The sequence below is a fragment of the Haematobia irritans genome, chromosome 5 (assembly GCF_050003625.1).
Source record: "Haematobia irritans isolate KBUSLIRL chromosome 5, ASM5000362v1, whole genome shotgun sequence".
Taxonomy (NCBI): Eukaryota; Metazoa; Arthropoda; class Insecta; order Diptera; family Muscidae; genus Haematobia; species Haematobia irritans.
Genome location: NC_134401.1, coordinates 100940511 through 100959681, shown reverse-complemented (window position 1 = coordinate 100959681; position 19171 = coordinate 100940511). Strand labels below are relative to the sequence as shown.

General features: G+C 36.9%; 1 protein-coding gene and 1 long non-coding RNA gene across 2 annotated transcripts; one reads left to right on the top strand and one right to left on the bottom strand.

Moving 5' to 3' along the window:
- Positions 1-4977: 4977 nt before the first annotated feature.
- pita lies at positions 4978-10527 on the bottom strand. The gene is made up of 3 exons (XM_075310040.1): positions 10183-10527; positions 8069-9815; positions 4978-5698 (listed from the first exon to the last, which is right to left on the bottom strand). The coding sequence occupies exons 1-3, from the start codon at positions 10357-10359 to the stop codon at positions 5220-5222; spliced, it is 2403 nt and encodes an 800-aa protein (XP_075166155.1). The 5' UTR covers positions 10360-10527; the 3' UTR covers positions 4978-5219.
- Positions 10528-10909: 382 nt separating this feature from the next.
- Positions 10910-12448, top strand: LOC142241185 (uncharacterized). Its single transcript, XR_012723519.1, has 4 exons — positions 10910-11240; positions 11306-11664; positions 11729-12060; positions 12125-12448. It is a non-coding gene; the product is annotated as an uncharacterized LOC142241185 (long non-coding RNA).
- The last annotated feature ends 6723 nt before the right edge of the window (positions 12449-19171 follow it).

Here is a 19171-nt window from a genome sequence, read left to right as displayed (position 1 = left end):
CGCTACATGCCACACAGCTCGCGATTCTATGGCCATTTTGAGGGAAAACTTCGGAGAACAATTCATCTCAAGAAATGGACCGGTAAGTTGGCCACCAAGATCATGCGATTTGACGCCTTTAGACTATTTTTTGTGGGGCTACGTCAAGTCTAAAGTCTACAGAAATAAGCCAGCAACTATTCCAGCTTTGGAAGACAACATTTCCGAAGAAATTCGGGCTATTCCGGCCGAAATGCTCGAAAAAGTTGCCCAAAATTGGACTTTCCGAATGGACCACCTAAGACGCAGCCGCGGTCAACATTTAAATGAAATTATCTTCAAAAAGTAAATGTCATGGACCAATCTAACGTTTCAAATAAAGAACCGATGAGATTTTGCAAATTTTATGCGTTTTTTTTTTTTTAAAGTTATCAAGCTCCTAACAAATCACCCTTTACTTCGAAGCCCAATGAAGCGAAATCTCAAAAGACAACAAATTGTGCATTAATGAGCGATGAAAAATTGTGTGCTTCACCAAACCAGAAATATTTTTTTGATGTTGATGTGGATGGAAGGTTAATAAAATCATATGTCGATTTTGGTAGTCAATGCATAATGATGAAATCGTCAACATTAGCAGAGTGTGGTTTTGAAATGTATCCTGTTCCCAGTGATGTTGTTATTAAAGGCGTAGGTGGAGGAAAAATTACACCCTTAGGAATTTTTGATGCAAAGATAAAAATTGACCAAGGTTCTGCAGATGTTAAAATATATGTCGTGGCAGATAGTGCAATTGATATTCCTATGATTATTGGACAGCCGTTCACCGAGCAGGAACACATCGTGTATTACAAGAGAGGTGATCAATTGAGAATTTTTGAGCAATTTGTGCTAAATGAAACTGATCAAGGTCAAATTGAAATTCCGGCCTTACCAGAATTGAAAACCAGCTTATGGGTTAAAGAAGCTATTGTCTTGCCGCCTAACCATGTTTGTTTTGTTGCTGTAAGGACAGACGAAAATTTGAGTGGTGCTCAAGAAATTTATATTGATTCAGCTACAAATAGAATGGGGTCGATAATACCGGCTTGTGTGATTGATTCAACAAACGATGGATTAGCTGTGCCGATTATTAATATGTCTTCTGCCGACATTATTTTTGAGGAAGGTGAGCGAATAACGAAAGGTGAGCTATGTATTTTAGATGATGAGGCTGAAAAATTTGATTTTGGAAAAGATGAGACTGCGATTGATTTTATTGATATGATTGATATTAATCCGGAGATAAATGAGGATTATCGGAAGAGACTATTGAGTGTGATTACTGACTATAGAGATTGTTTCGCCTTGACTTTGAGCGAACTAGGATGTACTACCGATACCGAGTTTTCTATTGAATTGAATGATAGTACACCCGTTACATACAAACCATATCGACTTAGCGAGTCTGAAAGACAATTTGTACGTGACGAGATGGACAAATTGAAAAGCGCCGGCATAATTGTAGACTCAAATTCTGAATACGCTAGTCCGATATTAATTGTGAAAAAGAGAAATGGCGAAAAGAGAATTTGTATAGACTATAGATCTCTCAATCGAGTAACGAAGAAGATGAAATACCCTCTACCAATGATTTCTGATCAGATTGATCGGCTGAATGGAATGAAGTATTTCAACATGCTTGATATGAGAAGTGGGTACTATCAAGTGAAAATGGCAGAGAATTCACGACATTTGACAGCTTTCGTCACGCCGGACGGGCATTATGAATTTCTGCGAATGCCTTTTGGTGTTTCAAATGGCCCTGCAGTTTTTCAGAAATTAATCAATTCAGCGTTAGGACCATTACGATTTACTATTGCGATGGGATATTTTGATGATGTCCTTATACCTGCGAAGAATATTGATGAATGCATTGATAATTTGAAAATGGTGTTTGAAGTTTTTCGAAGATCGAATTTGAAATTGAATATTAGGAAATGCAAATTTCTGATGACGAAGATTGAATATTTAGGTTATGAAATTTCAAGTGGTATGATATCACCGAGTCAGCATAAATTGAGGGCAGTTTCGGAGTTTAGACGTCCAACAAACGTACATGAGGTGCGACAATTTATAGGCCTAACGAGCTACTTCAGGAAGTTCATCGAGAAATATTCATTAATAGCCAAACCGTTAACCAGATTGACCAAAACTGAGACTAATTGGATGTGGGGTGAAGAAGAAGAAAATGCTTTTCTTAAACTGAGAGTTATTTTAACTGAGAAACCAGTCTTGGGTATTTTCTGTAAAGATGCTGAAACTGAAGTGCATACTGATGCATGCAAAGACGGATTGTCTGGAGTTTTATTACAACGACAAATTGATGGACAACTCAAACCGATAGCTTACGCTAGTCGTCAAACTACACGAGAAGAGTCTCGATATCACTCAACCGAATTGGAAACATTAGCTGTTGTTTGGGTACTAGAGCGATTTCGTAATTATTTGATTGGAATTCAATTTACGATTAAAACTGATTGTAACGCCGTAAGAAGTGCTATGACTAAAAAGAATATTTTGCCCAGAATAGGGAGATGGTGGTTAAAGTTATCCGAGTTCAATTTTGATATAAAGCATACACCAGGCAAAGAAAACAGACATGCTGATGCATTGAGCCGAAACCCTTATGAGTTACCAGAAGAGACCGAAACAGTGGCAGAGGTTTGCGCGCTTCATTCAAGTCTTGGAACTACTGACTGGATAGTACTTTTGCAGAAGACCGATGACAGAATAATTCGAATAAAGGATTCTATTGAGAGAAAGAAAGAGTTAACAAAGGACGATATGCGGATTAAATCTGAATTTAAAATAAAAGATGGTCGAGTGTACAAAGTTGAAGAGAAAAATGATCTTTTATATATACCAGATTCTGCGAGATACCGAGTGGTGCAAATGAATCATGATGAAATTGGACATACTGGATTAGACAAGACTATTGCAAAGATTAAAGAGAAATACTGGTTCCCGAAGCTACGAAACTATGTGAAGAGATATATAGGCGCTTGTTTCGAATGCTTGTACCACAAGAAACCTGCTGGCAGAAAACAAGGATATCTACATTCTATAGATAAAATAGGTGTTCCATTTCACACTCTTCATGCTGATCACTTAGGACCATTTGTTCGAGGAAAATATGGAAATCTTTACATACTCGTAATTATTGATGGATTTACGAAGTTTTGTATATTGAAACCTGTACGAAATGTGAAGAGTGCCACTACCGTGAGAGCGATCGAGGATGTTATGACAATTTTTGGTGTTCCGAACCGCATCATAACAGACAGAGGAACAGCTTTTACCGGATCTAACTTTCAGAGTATGTGCAAAGAGAAGTCAATAGTACATGTGTTAAATGCAACTGCTACCCCAAGGGCTAATGGGCAATGCGAACGATTGAACCGTACAATAACACCTATGCTAGCGACATTGTGCAAGAAGCAAAACGGAAGCGATTGGGATCAACATATTGGTTTAGTCCAATGGAGTATAAATAATACGATCCATACTGTTTTGAAGACTACACCGTTCAAGCTACTTTTTAATTACGATCCGAGACGACTTGTGCCGAACAAATTGGATGATGCTATTGATATTGATGGCAATGAAGAAATTATGGATTTGAGGTCAAAAGCCATTGAACGTATAAGAGCTGACCAGGAAAAACAACGTTCACAGTTTAACAAGAAGCGATGTCATGCAAACACTTATTTACCAGGAGATTCTGTGATGATTCGACGTGAGCCTGTAAATACTGGAGAGTCAACTAAACTGTTAGCGCATTATAAAGGTCCATATTCTGTAACCGAAGTCTTGCCGAGTTTCCGACTACCCCGAGCTTCAACGAAGTCAAAGATGTTACGAGGGAGTAGTTTCTGCTGACGATATGAAGCGAGTAGAACGACCTCCAGATACGATAGATGATTGTGAGACTACCGATGATTCCGATTCCACAGAAATGACGATGACCGATGTTCCACGAAGATCAAGCCGAAGGAAGACTATGCCTAGTTATCTTAAGGACTATACCCCGAAGTAGGATCGAGGACGATCCTTGAGAAGGATGGCCGAATGTTAGCTATCGATAAATTTCTATTCCTTTTTTTGTACTTTTATATACCCTTTTGATACAACTGTGTTCATTCAGTCTTGTCATTATTATTAGAGTTTCGAGTAGCTAAGCAGCGTACTACTATATATTTTGTTAACACTTATTATTACTAATTATATTTAATAAATTACTTTGAATATAATCGCGTCCGCGTTTTAATCCTGACAACAGGGAGAGGTCATCACTTATGGGAAACCATAAGTAACACAAATGACATTTGAAATTTAGTTTAAACGCATTTTGGAAGTGTAATGTGAATGAGGTATAAGAAAGCATTTATTTAAAGCATAATATGATAATGTCATTAAACACAATTATTATGAAATATTTGTGATAAAAAATTCCTAACGGAAAAATCTTCAGAATTACCGTTACATTACATATTCTTTTTGATTTTTTATGTAAGTGCTCGATTATGTGAATAATTATATTAACTACAACTGCCTAAAAATTTGAGAATAACAATTCGAAAATTACCGAGAAGTATTTATTTTTGTCATTACAAGTTAGTCATTATAACTCGCCGCAATGTAATGCAACGTGTAATGACAGCTTTACTCCTGGTAATGTCAATTGTAATGAGATGTGGTTACCTAGTTTTTGCTGGGCACATTTTCAAATAAATTTTCTGACTGACCTTCGATACTAATAAGTGACGATCGATGAATTCTAATCTTTTGATTAGATAAAGTGATACAAGAACACCCAGACCTTGTCATTCTCCAAATATATGATATAATGATACACTACCCTCCAATGGACATGAAAAATAAGTGTAATTATATTTTTCCAAGGAATAGGTATATCAGCAAACATTGCCACAACCTCAATATTACAACGAAACTCAATTTAGTAGAACGATATTAATAACTTTATTTAGATACATTAATTTTTCTTTCAATGTTCAACAAAACATTAAAAAAATATATGTATTACTAAATTTTATAGAGAAATAGAAATGTACAAACACAAGTACATATATATAAATTAGTGTAGTATAATGTTTAATGCAACATTAAAGAAAAACATATAAATAATAAATTTCAAATAATGTGAAATAGACCAAAAAAAGTTTTATTTAATATCTAAGTTAAAGTACACTTGTGTTTAAAATCATTTGACCATCCTTCATTTTTATTTTACCTTCTTTGGCCATCGCCTCCGCTTGTGCCTTTGTTATTCGCATTTTTTGAACTTTCACATTTCTATCGCCAATTTTCATTACCGTATTGGACAATTTACTTGAGATTGGCAATCTCTTTGATGTTGGTGTTATATTCATTTTGGGGGATGAAGTGTTTGGTGAAGCATTCTTAATTGTCACACTTCTGGGCATTTTGAGTAACGAATCTGCTATTGATGGCTGATTTTTCTCTCTAATTTGTGTGTTCGAGGGTATTTTACGCCGTAATTGTGGTGACGGGGTTTGTATTGGATGCTGTATCGAACTCGCTTTGGCATTGTTTTCAACTTTCCGTTGTTTAAGAGGCACGAGCAGATTGCTTTTATCGTCATCAGTATCTATAACAATCACATCTTTATCATTACCCTTTGAACATTCCGGAAATTCTGAAAATTAAATGCATTGATTATTATTACTAATTTCTATAAGAATAATCTTCAAAAAAGTAAAATGATTAGGAACTCATTCTACGGACTGACGAGTTAGGCAGGACTGGATCATAGATGTTTCAGAAACAAAATAGAGCTTTACTATCTTTAATTATTCGAATACAGTTTGTACCCATAAAAAATCAAAAGCAGGAATCCAAAATATTTACGAACCTATATTCCACACTGATCACCTACCCGACTTTCTGTATTCACTTTTTCATATTATGCAAATGTCTAAACATTTTAAAGCACATACCGGTTTTACTACACAGGGAGTACCTGCGTCCCCTGTGACTGCAATTTCCATTGGATTATATTTATTTTCCGAAAAATGTTATTCAAGGAAAACCAAATCCTCAGTCACACTATTTACTACATAAACGGCATAAGAATGTAGGAAGTTGAAGATCAGATGCAAACCACATTCACCCTTATTCCTGAAGTCGGCCTCGCTCTCGCCGTCGCTTTTGGTCGTCTGTCGCTTTTAAGTCGTCTCGTCATTCATTTGGTATTCCTGCGAAGTGGCGACGACGACTATTACTTTTTGTACCGATTACAATACTCGGCAATAAAAGGCCGATATAACTAGAAAACAATCAGCTGATGTGCAAAAAAAGAATTTTAATTTTTTCGGCTTAAAATATTTTTATTTCTTACGCAATTCTAAGTCGGAAAATCAAGAAAAAATATTTAATTTGAAGCGGAAAATATGTGGATATACTACAAAAATGGCGACGACGCATTGGCCTTGAAGGATTTCTGTTAAAAATAAATGGAATGGAAAATCAACACGTTTACTTTAATTGTACAGTGTTCTTTTCTTTATATACTGATTTTTTCCCCATATTTTTTTTGTAATTGTTGAAGATTAGTCACTTTACCTCTTACCAATTTCCATTTTTTACATATATTTTTCAATTCTTCGATTAATAAAGTCTAAAAAACTTCTTCAAAAATTAAACACTAAACTCGTCGCTAGTAAATTTAACCCATATTCTCATAGCGTCGTCATATGACGACAGAAACATTGGCATGTTCAATGCACCAGTGTACCGTTATCGCTGCACAGAAAAAGAAACAACAAGGGTATTCTTTGTTAATTGCGACACCCATTTTCCGGAAACCTGAACCCGATATGACAATTTTTTTCATATATATACTAAAGGTAGCCTATACATGCTGTGAATCAAACATTATTATAATCGGATGATTATTTTATAACTCGGGAGAATACGGGTTAAAGGCGACAAAAAGCGACGATGTTGGCGACAAAAAGCGACACCAGGAATACCGATTTTCTTCGATAGCAGAATATATCGATGAACGGAATACCAATTAGTGGCGACTGACGAAAAGCGACAAAAGGCGACGGCGAGAGCGACTTCAGGAATAAGGATGATTATTTTCAGTTCGTCTGCTTAACCACTGTTATCCGGCATCTTTTGGATGCGGACAAAGTAACTTTGTTGCAAACAAGCGAGACGCAGTGAACTGTGATAAGGTGTCTGCAGCACTACCCCGGACCATCTTTATGTGGAGACCAAAATCCTCCCTGTGGGAACATAGAAATGCAAAGCAGTACTTCATGCCAGGGAATGTCAGGGATCGATGACTCTGCTTCGGCATTCGACCAAAAATAGATAATCGAACATGAATTGGCCGTTGGCGTGATGAGCCCGAGTAACAGAAGTCGAAGACTTCTAAAATTTTATCAATAGCTTAGCATTGGTTACAATAGAGATACATCTAGTCTTAACACAATTTTAATATTTAAAAAAATATGAGGAGTAGCTGGAGCGGCTGACTTCTTACTTATCAGGAATTGATAGCAACGTAGCTGATGTGTGACTCATCTATAATCAGGGCTTACATGACACGCGTTATCTTTTCGCTTGTGCAGGCAAACTTAGGTGTGTAAACTGGACCATAGCAACTTTTTGTAGGTGAACACGCATATTTCCAATGGGAAGTCCAATATAGGCGATGGATACTGGATACCGACGTGTCGCTTTTGTCTCGTCTATAGTCGCACGGCATGGTGATATTAATTCTCTACTGACCGATTTTCCATTCACCGATTAGTACTAAAACAGAGGATAAACTAGCGCCTATTGAAATTTCCCATCTACGACAGAATAAATAATATGACACTAAGAAAACGGATCTAAGCCTTAGAATTAAATTTACTACAAAATTCCGAAATGAAATCAAACCGAATCATTTGTAAAAAAGTCGAAACCTGCCATTCAATTTATATAATAAGACTTGCAGATTTTGTTAAGAAAAATGCAACCAAAAAATATATTCATGACATTATCTACTAACCTGGTTTTATCGTCAATTGATTGTTTGTATTCTCTGCCAATTCAAAAGAATCATCACACAATATTTCGTCAAACTGCGTTTGAAAAGATCCATCAATGTTATTGATTGTGTTGTTATCCATTTCTGGCTGTTTCTTTTTCAAATCAGCTTGTGCGCGATCGTCCTCATGGTATGCCTCCATTTCTTGAACATGATCGGCATCCGTGTGCATTAGTAACTTATCGGATGTCATAAAAATAAGATCGCAAAATTCACAGGCAAACGCCTCACCATCCGAATGATCACGGATATGCGAAGTTAGTGTATCCATATTGTCAAATGATTCCTTGCACAGGGGGCACGATAGATCATCTTTATTTGCATGAGTTGTAGAGTGAGCAATCAATTGGTCGCGAGTATTGAAACTAGAATCGCATCTGCTACACATGAATGAAACAAAAGCAGAATTATCGAGAAGGTTTCTGTGTGACCTCAAATGTCGAGTCAAATGATGGGATAACAAATATGATTTTTTACAGAATTTGCAGGGATATGGTCTTTGTCCCGCATGGGCTGTTAAGTGCCTGGCCAATTTTGAAGTGGTTGAAAAGCTCTTATTGCAATATTGACAGGGATATGGCTGCTCACGGGAGTGTATAACCTCATGTCGTTCCAAGCCTTGCTTGAAAGCAAACGTCTTTTCACACAATTTGCATTGGAAGGGTCGAATGATTTTATGGCGTTCAGCATGTTTTTCCATTGCCTGTTTTGAAATGAAAGGTCTTTCGCAAGTGACACATATGTATTTGGGAATGTCAGTGTGAGCTTTCTCATGCCTCTGCAAAAGAGTAGAGCGGGAAAAGGCTTTGTCACAAGCAGAACATTTAAATGGTTTCTCACCATTGTGTGTGAACGAATGACGTTGCAAATCGTATTTGGAAAAGAATGACTTGTCACATTCCTCACAATCGAATTTTCTGTCACGTGTATGATTTTTAATATGTATATCTCTCAGTTGCAATAGCGGGAATGATCGATCACAGTGAGGACAAGGAAACACATTAGTTTCAATAACTTCTGCATTTTTAGGATCTGATTCGTTTTCGTATGGTGCATCAACGTTTAAAATTTCGGCCACTATTTCCATATTGCCGTCTTGGCCTTTCTTAACCATAGGTAAACTCAAGCGTGGCTCTTTGTCAGAGGCCGCATCTTTATTGAGTATACGAACGGATGACTTGTTCAATAGTTTTGGTTTGTTTTTTGTATCAGATTCACTCACAATACTGGGCGACTGTGACATGTCTTGTTCTTTTTGTTCTGCTTCCAGTTGTTCAATGTCATCCACTAATTGATGTATATCGTCTAAAGAGATTTCATTGTCATTTTCAATCTTAGCCAAAAAGTTCGTTGTCAACTCATCATCTAGAATTTCTATTTTTGGACGTACAGGTTGAGGTGTACTAACAGACGAATTTAAAATTTTCCTTTTCTGCACCGGAGATTCCTGTAAATCCATCTGCTTGCTGGTCGACTGAACGCGTAGTTGTGTGGTTTGTGTGCGTTGTTTACTCACTGTCATAGAAGACTGTTGGGATTTTGTTGTTAGCACAGGCTGTGGTAATGCTTTCGGCCATTTGCCAGTTAAAGGATACTGTCGCAGGAGAGTGTCCGCTTGTTTACACATTTGTTTGAATTGATAGCTAAACTCGAAAATTGCTGTACAATCGCAACACACATAACACGGCATACCGTCATTGCTGAATATCTAAACGACAAGCATAATAAAATATGTTAAATGTTTAAAAGTGATTGCATTGAAATATATATGTAGGTTATTGGAGACAGAAGCAAGTTTCCTAGAATTCACTTTTTGCGAAAATGGAGAATCGGAGATCACATTCATAAAAAAATTGGAACCTAAAGTAGGATTTGACATGAGGGTTGATGTAGCAAAGTGAAGCAAATCCAAACTAATGAATGCATAAATGGCGGGAATAGTTACGCCCAATTTCCAGATAGATTTCACCTACCATCAGAAAGTTTAAAATCGTGCCACCAACCGAAAAACTTTTCGGTTAGAAAGCAAATGGTTTTATTAAATATTTCTATTTTGCCTTCAACATTCAACATACCTCAATTGATGCAATCGCCATTATTTGTATGGGTAATGGAGCTGACGATTTGATACGAGTATCTCTTTGATATATGTTTGTGAGATTTGGTGTATACTGCGAAAGACAAAAACGGCAAATCTTTCTCTTTCTTAGCTCTTGCTGAAGAGCATCTTGATCCAATGGAGTAGCAGTCATGGTTCCAAAGTTTTAATCAGATTTCTTCTATAGTAGTTATAGTAAGTGGAATAAATTGATAAAATAGTCTTCGTTATTACAAGCGACGCGAGGAAATCTAGTATAAAATCGAAAACTATAAAGCGGACCTTAGACGGTCGGATAAACGCTACGACAGAGGTTCGCCTATTTGTTGTATGTTCGCTCAAGTTTTACCCTCACACTGCACGAACAATTATGAAAACAACATGAAGAAATAAGAAGAAGCATAAACACAAACAATAAAGATGAACGAAAAGTTAGGTGTAAAGCCAGTTTTTAGTAAAAATGGAAGAAACAATAAAAAATCCAAGCTGAATTAGCGATCCGTCACTAATTTCATTGCAGAAATGCTTGTTTTAATTATAAAAATAATTTTGTTTTTGCTAATGTTTGGCTAACATCTCCTTAAGGGCACCTTATACGGTCGGATAAACCCTGCGACACAACACGTTGCGGCGACAAATCCGATTGTGTAAGGTCGTGTTCGGCTGTCGCGGGGACGTGTTGGCATAAAATCAAAACAATTCCCAATAAACACAGGATGAGCGTTTTTCAAATGCAACACCTCTTCAGTTTGAGGGTAAATATCATTTTCAACATAAATTCAACTTGACTTGAAAAAGCTCATCTTCAATTCATCTTCAAATTGTTTGCGAATTACAACCAATTTGGCAAAATGTTGACGCAAACTTTGAAAATGTGTTGAAGATAATTGGAGAAAACTTTGACAAAACACTACCCTGAAATGCAACGAAAAAACCACATGGTTTTCAATACTACTTTGGACAACAAAGTTCGTGGAAGAAATACAAAAATGTGGAAATTTTTTAATAATCAATTAAAATTGCTTATAATAATTGGTAAGTAAAACTAAAACACGAAATGAAAACTTGAAGGAAGTCACTAAACTCAAATCTCTTTGCAGACAACTAAAATATTTGGATGCTGATTCTTGGACACATTAAGAGGCTGGCCGATGAAAAATGGTAGTGGCTTATCGAGAAAGTTTCCATAAATCAAAGTGCAACCAAAAAAACTTGGTATTTATGCTTTTCCATATCAACAATTACTGGATGATAATTCGCATCACATCGATAGTTTAATTTATATCGCATCATCGGTTTAATTTGTTATTTTGTGAATTGAAATTGCTGGAAATTTATTCCAATTATCTGGCCATCAAGTTCCTGAAAATTGCCAGTATTTTAATAACAACAATTTTGTAATACCAACGTTCTTGAGGAAATCACGAAGTACCTGGTCAGTTGGAAGAAATACAAATTGGTAAGTCAAAATAAAAAGTGAAATGAAAACATAATGGAAATCACAAAACTCGATTGTTTTGCAGAAAACTAAAATCATTGAATGGTATATTCTTGGAAGATGTTGGCCGATGAAAAACCGATGAAGGAAACAACAAAGAAAAGTTGTCAGAAAACTTACAAAGTGCAACCAACTAAAACAAAGTGCAACAATTCCTATATCAAGAACTTCTGGATGAAAATGTGCATCATCGGTTTAATTTGTTATTTTGTGAATTGAAATTGCTGGAAATTTATTCCAATTATCTAATCATCAAGTTCCTGAAAATTGCCAGTATTTTAATAACAACAATTTTGTAACACCAACGTTCTTGAGGAAATCACGAAGTACGTGGTCAGTTGGAAGAAATACAAATTGGTAAGTCAAAATAAAAAGTGAAATGAAAACATAATGGAAATCACAAAACTCGATTGTTTTGCAGAAAACTAAAATCATTGAATGGTATATTCTTGGAAGATGTTGGCCGATGAAAAACCGATGAAGGAAACAACAAAGAAAAGTTTTCAGAAAACTTACAAAGTGCAACCAATTAAAACAAAGTGCAACAATTCCTATATCAAGAACTTCTGGATGAAAATGTGCATTACATCAATTTACATCCCGTCATCAGTTTGATATTTTGTGATTTCCTCTTGCTGGAATCTATTCTAACACACAAGCCAGCAAGTTCCTCGATAGTAATTATTTCAAATTGCCAGCATATTAATGACACCAACATTATGGAGGAAATGGAATTATACATGTAAAAATGTTTAAGATATTTAAAGTTGTATTCATAGTTTTATTTATTAATACGTTTAATAAGATAATTACATTTTGATTGGTATAATATTATTATTTTCATATATTATTAATGTTATTTTTAAGATTATTATATTTGTTAACGAAAAAATAATAAAATTTACAAAATCCCTAGAAATTTAGTATTGACTTTCAGTTAGAACTAGGATTGACTTTCATACAAATTGTGGTTTGAAAGTATTCGCAACAATGCTAGTTTTTTATTTTTCTCACATTGAAAACTGTTTGAGAAATTATTGAGTAGCGATGCATTTCAATTTGAGGATTACAATGGAGAAATTATTGCTATTGTGTTGAATTTTACTGTTGAGGGTAATGTCTGTTTTTTGTTGAGAACGCGATTTTCTCAACAATTTCTCAACTTGAATATTACCCTAATCCTTTGAAAAAATGTTTGAAAAATTATTGAATTTTAGTATTTTTCAAACGTTTGTGTTTATTGGGAACTTTGATTTTTTCTGGTTGGGTGGTACAAATCATTGAGTGTAAGGGGATGTTCGACAAACTTTATCAAAGACAAATTTATTTTTACATTAAAAACAGGCATTTCTGCAATGAAATTAATGATGGATCGCCAATTCTGGTTGAAAATTAAAGAAATACATAAATCTAAACCAGTATTGTGGCAAAAACGTGGAAAAATTCCACTTCCAATCAATGGGAAACCAGGCGACAAGTATTTTAAATTCATCCAGTAAATTGTAATATATTAAATAAGGATTACTTCAGGAATCATTGTTTTGACACGTATACCAGGATTTTTTTATTATTTTCTTCCATTTTTTCAGTAAAAAATGGTTTCACCCATAAATCTTCGTACAACTTCATTGTTTATGTTTCTTCTTATTTTTTCATGTTGTCATCACATTTGTTCGTGCAGTGTAAGGGCAAAACTTGAACGAACACACAACAAATAGACGAACCTCTGTCGGAGTGTTTATCCGACAGTCAAAGGTCCGCTTTACACGTGAAGATTTGTGCCTCCAACCGGAAAAAATCAAAGTTGTTTTGATTTTATGCCAACACGTCCCTGCAACTCGCGAACATGGCCTTATACTAGCGGATTTGTCGCCGCAACGTGTTGTGTCGCAGGGCTTATCCGACCGTATAAGATGCCCTTTAGAACCGACAGTATTGTGTACACTTCACAATAACACAACTAATGCACTTTACAGACTATCAGTTATTCCGGACGCAATGTCGGTGTTTGTAAAGAATCTTGCAGTGTGTCGTATCGATACGACTTGTCGGCGATGACTAAATAATCGGTAAATGTGTTATCGATCCCATAAACATGCAGCAGTATCGATTATGCCTTCGGACTTAACTTATAATGTGCACAATATATGGGATATGTTCGACACGATCACTGTCGTCCGGAATAACTGATAATCTGTAAAGCGCATAACGTTTAATGTATAAACATAACCATACAGTACAATTTCGATCTGTCAAATGTAGCCAAACGTTTGATTCTGCATTTACAATAGATAAAATAAACATTCGTGAGCGTCGTTCGTCAAGCAAGGTTGTGTTTTTTCAAGGCTGAGCTTCACGGAACTTGATCACTGCGGTTTTTCGAAATCAAGAAGATTGTGAAATTCTATCTATTTGGTTTCTCTTTTCTTTTTGATTTGGAAAAGAAAAATTGTTACCTATTATTGGCAAGGTGTATTTGCTGATTTTTGTTTATAGGCGGTAAAAATGCCGAATGGGACTGAGGCAAATGTCCCGCCAATTCCACCACCACCGGACATTGGGCGAAGATGCAGATCTAGAAGCCGGAATAAACTAGGAGGAAGAGAGGAAAGTCTGGACAAGCAAGGCACTAAGGTACCGAGATTAGAGGGTCGCCGTGATGTTAAAACATCTGGAGGTTCTCAGGTGAACCAATCGACCATGCTGACTAATTCTAGCCGTGTTTATGAATATGATGCAACAAGCGAAGGCCCCTTTTTAACGTTTTTAGAAACTTTTACGTCTGGCAACGAAAGAAAGCCGATTAACACCATGGCTGCGGCTAGATTCCTCAAAACGTTAAATATACCCAATATTCTGGAAATTGTTAAAGTTGGGTATGGAAGAGTGAAAGTTGTCTTCAAAGATGGTGCTTCGGCAAATAACTTCGTGAAGGATGCCCGTTTAAGTGAAGGTGGATATCAGGCCAGAATATTGGCTCACTTCGTGTCTATAGTAGGAGTTATTTATAATGTACCGGAAGAAATTTCCACAGAGGAGCTAAAAGAGGATTTAAAAACCAATGAGACAACGATTTTGGATATTATTCGAATGACTAGAAAAGAAAGAGGAGAGACCATAAATACAAGGAGAGTGAAGGTCATCTTCAAGGGGCGCAAATTGCCAGAGGTTATTGACTATAGTGGTGCAAAATTGAGGGTACACCATTTTATCCCCTTTGGTCAATGCTATCGGTGTTTCCGATTTAACCATTTTGCAGATCACTGCAAATCACCTGCTAATTGTCGTATTTGCTTCCAACGCCACGAAGTGGTTGACCCGAATAATTGCAGTAACCCGATCACATGCTCTAACTGTGGACTGGCGCACCCTTCCAATAGCCGCGACTGCCCTGCAAGGGAAAAGGCTTTTAGAATTAAAAAAATCATGGTCGTTGAGAATCTATCCATCCGAGAGGCAAGATCTAAATATTCTGCCATTTTTTCGAATAGGTTTGATATTTTGGATCAAAATCTTGATGTGGCTTTTCCCCCCATTCGGCACAAGCCGAACTTTAAGCCTTTCGCTAATAACAGCAATGTGAGCAACAATCTTGATGCAGCAAAAGATCTTCATAAACAATTTTCGTTTGCGCGAGTCGCCAAACTGAATATAAATAAGGAACGAGAGGAGGCTAACGCAAGAAGGACACAAAAAGAGCACCAGGCTGCTTTACAAGAAGGTGAGACGTATAAAGCTCCAAACGGTGTAGGTATTATTGCAGCGGAGAATTTGAAGACATCTGGTTTTGAGAGAGCTATAAATGAATTAGCTAAGAAATTAAATAATTACATTGTTGTGGGTGCAAATGGCTCCGGAGGAGACCATTTGAACTTCATTCAAGATCTTCATCAAGATATGAATCGCTTTTTTGCTACGCAAGACGTCGAGTTGATAAAAGCTGGGGGGGCCACTAGCCTCTCAGTGTAATTTTGTTTTTTTTCATTGTATTATTATTGTTAAAGAAAAGATGAGAATTTTACAACTGAATATTCAGAGCCTGAGAAAGAGAGAGAACAAAGATGTCTTGGAATTATTTCTTGAGACTAACAAGATAGACATAGCACTACTGTCTGAAACATGGTTGACTGATAATTCGACTACAAGCATTTGTAATTTTAATTATGTTTATAAGAACAGGAGTGATGGATATGGAGGTGTAGGCATCTACATTAGAAGAGATATATCATTTTCAATTTTGGACAAATTTCCTGTTGGGGAAGTGGTTGGTATTCGTACTCATAATTTGAGGAAAAATGTCTGTGTTGTTTCGGCTTACATACCACCTAATACCTCAAACGGTGCTTTTAAGGCGATTATTTCCAGTTTCATTGACTCTGTTGAGAACATGTCCCTTCCGATGATTTTTGGCGGTGATTTGAATGCCAAATCGCATCTTTGGGGGTCTCCAGTTTCTGATACGAGAGGTGACATTCTTGCAGATTTGATGTATGGTTCTTCTTTTTGCTGTCTCAACACTGGTGACTACACTTTTTCTGTTCGTGATGGCCAATTCTCTTTTCTTGATGTTACGTTCTGCAGAAACTTTGTTCGAAATCCGAGTTGGTCTGTTCGGAAGGCAAAACTGACTAACAGTAATCATTTTCCCATTGTAATTGAAATCTGTGATATTGATCCGGCACCAAGGGGTTTCTACAAAGTGTGCCATCGCCGTGTATTAGACGGTGTTAGTCGTTTGAGTGTGGGCACCTCATATGAGGAATTCAGTTCCAAAATGGATTCTATAATTCAAAATTGTTCGGAATACATAGATTCTAGGAACAAATATAAACCCAAACCATGGTGGGACCCCGAGGCCTCAAGATTATTTCGAAGGCGCAATGCTCTTAGATTGAAATATCACCGATACAGAACTTATGAGAACTGTCAAGATTGGATTATGGCTGACAATGAATTGAAGAACTATATTGGAACTTTAAAGAAATCGAATTTTCAAGCCTTCCTCTCTGAAGTCTCTTCGACTTGCTCTCCGAGGGAGGTTTGGGATAAAGTGAAGAACGTGCGGAAATTTGGTAAGGAAAAAAATATAAACAACATCTGGAATGAGGAACAGAAAGAGTGTTTTATCAATATGGTCACAGAATCTGCTCCCATTAACATCCCGCCGCCGCTCTCAACTGATTTTAAAAATAGAGACCCATTACCTCAATTCGGAGTATGTGATTTTGAATCGTTCATTAGATCAAGAAATCCCGGATCTGCAGCTGGTGCTGATAAGATAACTTATGAAATGATTATTAATTTAAAGGACTCAGACAGAATTGCGTTTTTCGAAATCCTGAAGAAGCTTTTCGAGGACGGTATTTTTCCTAATTCCTGGAGGAGAATTCTTTTAACGCCGGTCCCAAAGAGGAACAAAGATGCCACCATGATCGTAAACTTTAGACCGATATCGCTTCTGAGTGTACATGTCAAATTAATAGAAGGTGTGCTGAAAAATCTGATTAATGAACATATCAGATCATTTAACCTGCTCCCTGAACGCTCTTATGCCTTTAGACCTCATCATTCGACAGCCATGTGCATAAACGACCTTGTGAATTTTGTGGCCGACCTGAAGTCGAGGTCAATGCATGTAATGGGTATGTGTGTTGATGTGGAGAAAGCGTATGATTGCACAGATATAGAGGTTCTGAAGGATGTCATGGAAATTTTGGGCTTTAACAGTCACATTACTTGGTGGATCTATGAATTTTTTAGAGAAAGGATATTAATTTGCGGGACAAAGTCGAAAGAGACATTTGGTGGACTAGCTCAAGGGAGTGGGCTGAGTCCAATTCTTTTTAACTTATACACCATTTCACTTCATCATGTCAATTCGAGTCAATGTCGTTTATTTCAATATGCAGATGACTTTGTTTTGATCTGTTATGACAAGGATTTTAACAGTACCAAGACATTGCTTCAGTCTAAAATTATTGACTTTAAGGCAAGATGTAATGAAAAGAGTCTTAATTTCAACATGGCCAAGACAAGTGTGGTTCACTTTAACAGAAGACAACGAGATTTGAACATATGCGTTGAAAACACACTCCTGAATCAAGTACAGGAAATGAAATACCTAGGTGTGGTGATCTCGACAAATGGTTCGTCGAACGAACATGTGGACTTTACGATCAGGGAGATTGAAAAGAAATGCCGCTTCATGAATATTATCAATGGGTGTCGTTTTGGAGTGCATCCGATTAAGGCATTACTTTTTTATAAAGCATTTGTGAGGTCGAAAGCTGAATATGGAGCCTCGGCTCTTTCAAATATGTCTCAAGTTGCTTCTGGCAGAATTAAAAGTTGCCTTAATAATGTCCTGAGAAAGGCCCTGGGTCTCATACGCACAACACCTGTTTCAGTCATATATCATATGGCTGGTGAATTGCCTCCTGACAAGAGATTTGAATTGGCAACGGCAAAGGAACTAATAAAAGTTTTTGCGTTGAACCTTCCGGCAAAGGAGATAATGGCTGTTCGGGATCGTCCATTGAATTCTAGTTACTACAGAATCTATCATCAATTCCAGCATATTTTTGAAGACGTCGCACAGATCTCTGAATCAATCATTAAGCCAAGTAATATAAAGTTTGATGAGGACTTTTTCAAAGGAGCTGTCAAAAATAAGGCTGAAGCTAGCGTTGAACTGGTTAGGAGTCTGAGGTTGGAGAAGGAGGCGGATCTACAAGATAGAAAGTTTGATTTAATCTTCACGGATGGCTCAGTGCATGCTGAATATACGGGGGCTGCTTTCTACCACCAGGCTTCTGGTTTGGTTCAGGCCTTCTGTGTCACCAAAAGACTGTCTTCTATGTCGGCGGAGCTTGTTGCGTTATATAAAGCTCTTGAATTTGCTACAAACAACGGGCTGACAAATATTGCATTTTTAACGGATAGTCTAGCTGGAGTTCAAGCGCTTAAAAACAACGGAGGACTTAATTTTTTGGCACATCAATTTCTGGCTCTTGCAAATGAACACTGTGGAAGCATCGAAATACATTTCATTCCCGGGCACATGGGAATACCTCACAATGAGAAAGTGGATGAAGCAGCGAAAAAGGCATTTGAAGAGGGATGGCGTTTAGATTTGAAATGGCCCTTAGGTGATGCTATTCGTACAATAGAGGAAAAATTGTGGTTGAAATGGTCAACGGAATATATACAAGAGGCGTCAGTACGAAATTCCTGTTACTTCAGAATCTTTCCGACGGTGCGGAAGAAGCCGTGGTTCGGTAATGTGGCAGTGAATACTCTTCAGTGTAAAGCAATTAATAGAATACTGAGTGACAATGCATTCTGCAATTCTACACTTTATAAGGTGCGAGTAGCTGATTCTCCAGAGTGTGAGTCATGTGGTGGGGTGGAGACCCCATCCCATGTGATTTTTGAATGCCCTAGATTTTTCTTGGAAAGAACGCACTTC

Excerpts from the sequence above, each read along its gene's own strand:
- pita (XM_075310040.1), bottom strand. The coding sequence starts at position 10,359 with ATGACTGCTACTCCATTGGATCAAGATGCTCTTCAGCAAGAGCTAAGA. Across the intron at positions 9,816-10,182 it reads TGGCGATTGCATCAATTGAG|ATATTCAGCAATGACGGTAT; the intron begins GTATGTTGAATG and ends CTTGTCGTTTAG. Across the intron at positions 5,699-8,068 it reads TCAATTGACGATAAAACCAG|AATTTCCGGAATGTTCAAAG; the intron begins GTTAGTAGATAA and ends TTTAATTTTCAG.